General features: G+C 44.5%; 1 protein-coding gene across 1 annotated transcript in view; it reads left to right on the top strand.

Moving 5' to 3' along the window:
* Positions 1–210: 210 nt before the first annotated feature.
* LOC123011702 (luciferin 4-monooxygenase-like) overlaps positions 211–1,882 on the top strand; it is an 8,149-nt gene continuing 6,477 nt past the window's right edge. Inside the window, exons 1-4 of the mRNA XM_044409286.1 lie at positions 211–540; positions 587–1,128; positions 1,178–1,489; positions 1,546–1,877. Coding sequence (XP_044265221.1) covers positions 415–540; positions 587–1,128; positions 1,178–1,489; positions 1,546–1,877 — 1,312 coding nt within the window. The 5' untranslated portion in view covers positions 211–414. The remainder of the gene's footprint in view (positions 541–586; positions 1,129–1,177; positions 1,490–1,545; positions 1,878–1,882) is intronic.

Here is a 1,882-nt window from a genome sequence, read left to right as displayed (position 1 = left end):
AATTATTAAAAACTTTTGTATAATTGGTTGCCTAGACCTAATTAAAACTTGGAACAAATTTTCGTTCCAGACACACGATTCGTTTATAAAACACTTAATTTAAGATAAAAACAAACAATTTTAGATTTAAGTGTATTTAATCCTATTAAATCCCAGTAATTGTTTTGTTGTGTACAATTGGTTGCCTACCTCCGATTTAAAATTACAACAAAGTCACTCAATTTGAAAATATCACAAACACCCGTTTTGTTTATAAAATAAATATTCAATTCACGATAAGAATAAACAATTTTTTGTGAAAAACTGATAACATTCGGTCGCGGATCAACGTATTTACCAATCTCCCCACTCACTCGTTTTATTACCATTTAAAAACATATCGCGAGTGCAGTAAAACAGTTCGTGGTGTGTAAAATGGTCCAAGAAGACAACCAATTCGTGCTCGAGGGGCCTCCGCCCCTGCAGCCCCTCCCCCGTCTCTCCCTCGGCCGCCTCGTCTACGACAGTCTCCTCGCAAATATAAAAAAAGGCGACGCTTTTGTGAGTTTTTCTCTCGATAAATCATGACCTTGGGGGGATTTTTCAGGTGGATGCGGCCACCGGCGCGACCATCTCCTACCTCGACCTCCTGAAAACCTCCTGCGCGCTGGCTGAAAGCCTCCTGAAACGGGGCTACGGCCGCGACACCGTCATTTCAGTCAGCAGTGAAAACAACTTGCAGTTTTACATCCCGGTGATTGCGGGTCTCTACGTGGGGGCTGTGGTGGCCCCCTTGAACCATAATTACACGGAGTACGAGGCCACACACTCGCTCAACATCTGTAAGCCCCAAATTGTCTTTGTCTCAAGACAGGTGGCCCAGAAATTCGTCCAATTGAAAACACGATGCGGTTTCATGGAGCGAATTGTGGTGATTGACTCTGATGATGAGGTGTACGGCACCGAAACGTTGGGGGGGTTTATTGAGATGGGGCTACGGGGCTTCGCCCCTTTGTGTCGCTTCCCGGGGGTTGATTTCGATCCCGACACCCAAATTGCGTTTATTATGTGCTCCTCGGGGACTACGGGGCTCCCCAAGGGGGTGATGCAGACCCACACTAACCTCATGGTGCGATATATGCACACAATGTACCCCCAAATCACTTTTTTTGACATTTTTTTAAATATTTTTTTGTAGTGATCCGAGATATGTCCAAAAATCGGAGACTTTTCTCGGGATTTTACCCTTTTTTCACGGTTTTGGGTTAGTTACGAATTTTTTTGCACTAGTTCAAGGGGAGAAAATCGTTGTGATTAGACGATTTGAGGAGAGATTGTTTCTTAAAGCTGTGCAAGACTACAAAATTCCGAGTTTGTGGCTTGCGCCCCCTTTGGTTGTCTTGCTAGCGAAGAGCCCCCTTGTGGACCAATACGACTTGTCTTGTGTCAGGGAGGTGACAAGTGGGGCTGCGCCACTTAGTAAAGAAACCGAGGAGTTGGTCAAGAAGAGGTTTTTTGTTTTATTTTATTTTTTTGTCGAATTGTTTTGTTTTTTTTTTCTTCAAGGTTAAAGATAAAGGGGATAAGACAGGGCTATGGCCTCACTGAGGCCACTTTGGCGGTTATCATGATGAGTGTCGGGGATACTAAACCCGGATCTTCCGGAAAAGTCGCCTCTTACATGAAATGCAAAGTCCGGGATCCGGAAACCGGAAAGTCGCTCGGACCCGGAAACGTGGGAGAGTTGTGTTTCAAAGGGCCGATGGTAATGCCAGGGTACTACAATAACGAGGAAGCGACCAGAAATTCGTTTACCAGCGATGGGTGGCTTTTGACCGGAGATTTGGGTTATTATGACCATGATGGGTATTTTTTTATCGTTGATCGGTTGAAGGAATTGATC

This window comes from Tribolium madens, unplaced genomic scaffold (genome assembly GCF_015345945.1).
Source record: "Tribolium madens isolate multiple individuals breed KSU strain unplaced genomic scaffold, Tmad_KSU_1.1 Scaffold_91;HRSCAF=231;Tcas5.2_LG7, whole genome shotgun sequence".
NCBI classification, from domain to species: Eukaryota; Metazoa; Arthropoda; class Insecta; order Coleoptera; family Tenebrionidae; genus Tribolium; species Tribolium madens.
This window is presented reverse-complemented; position numbering and strand designations above follow the sequence as displayed.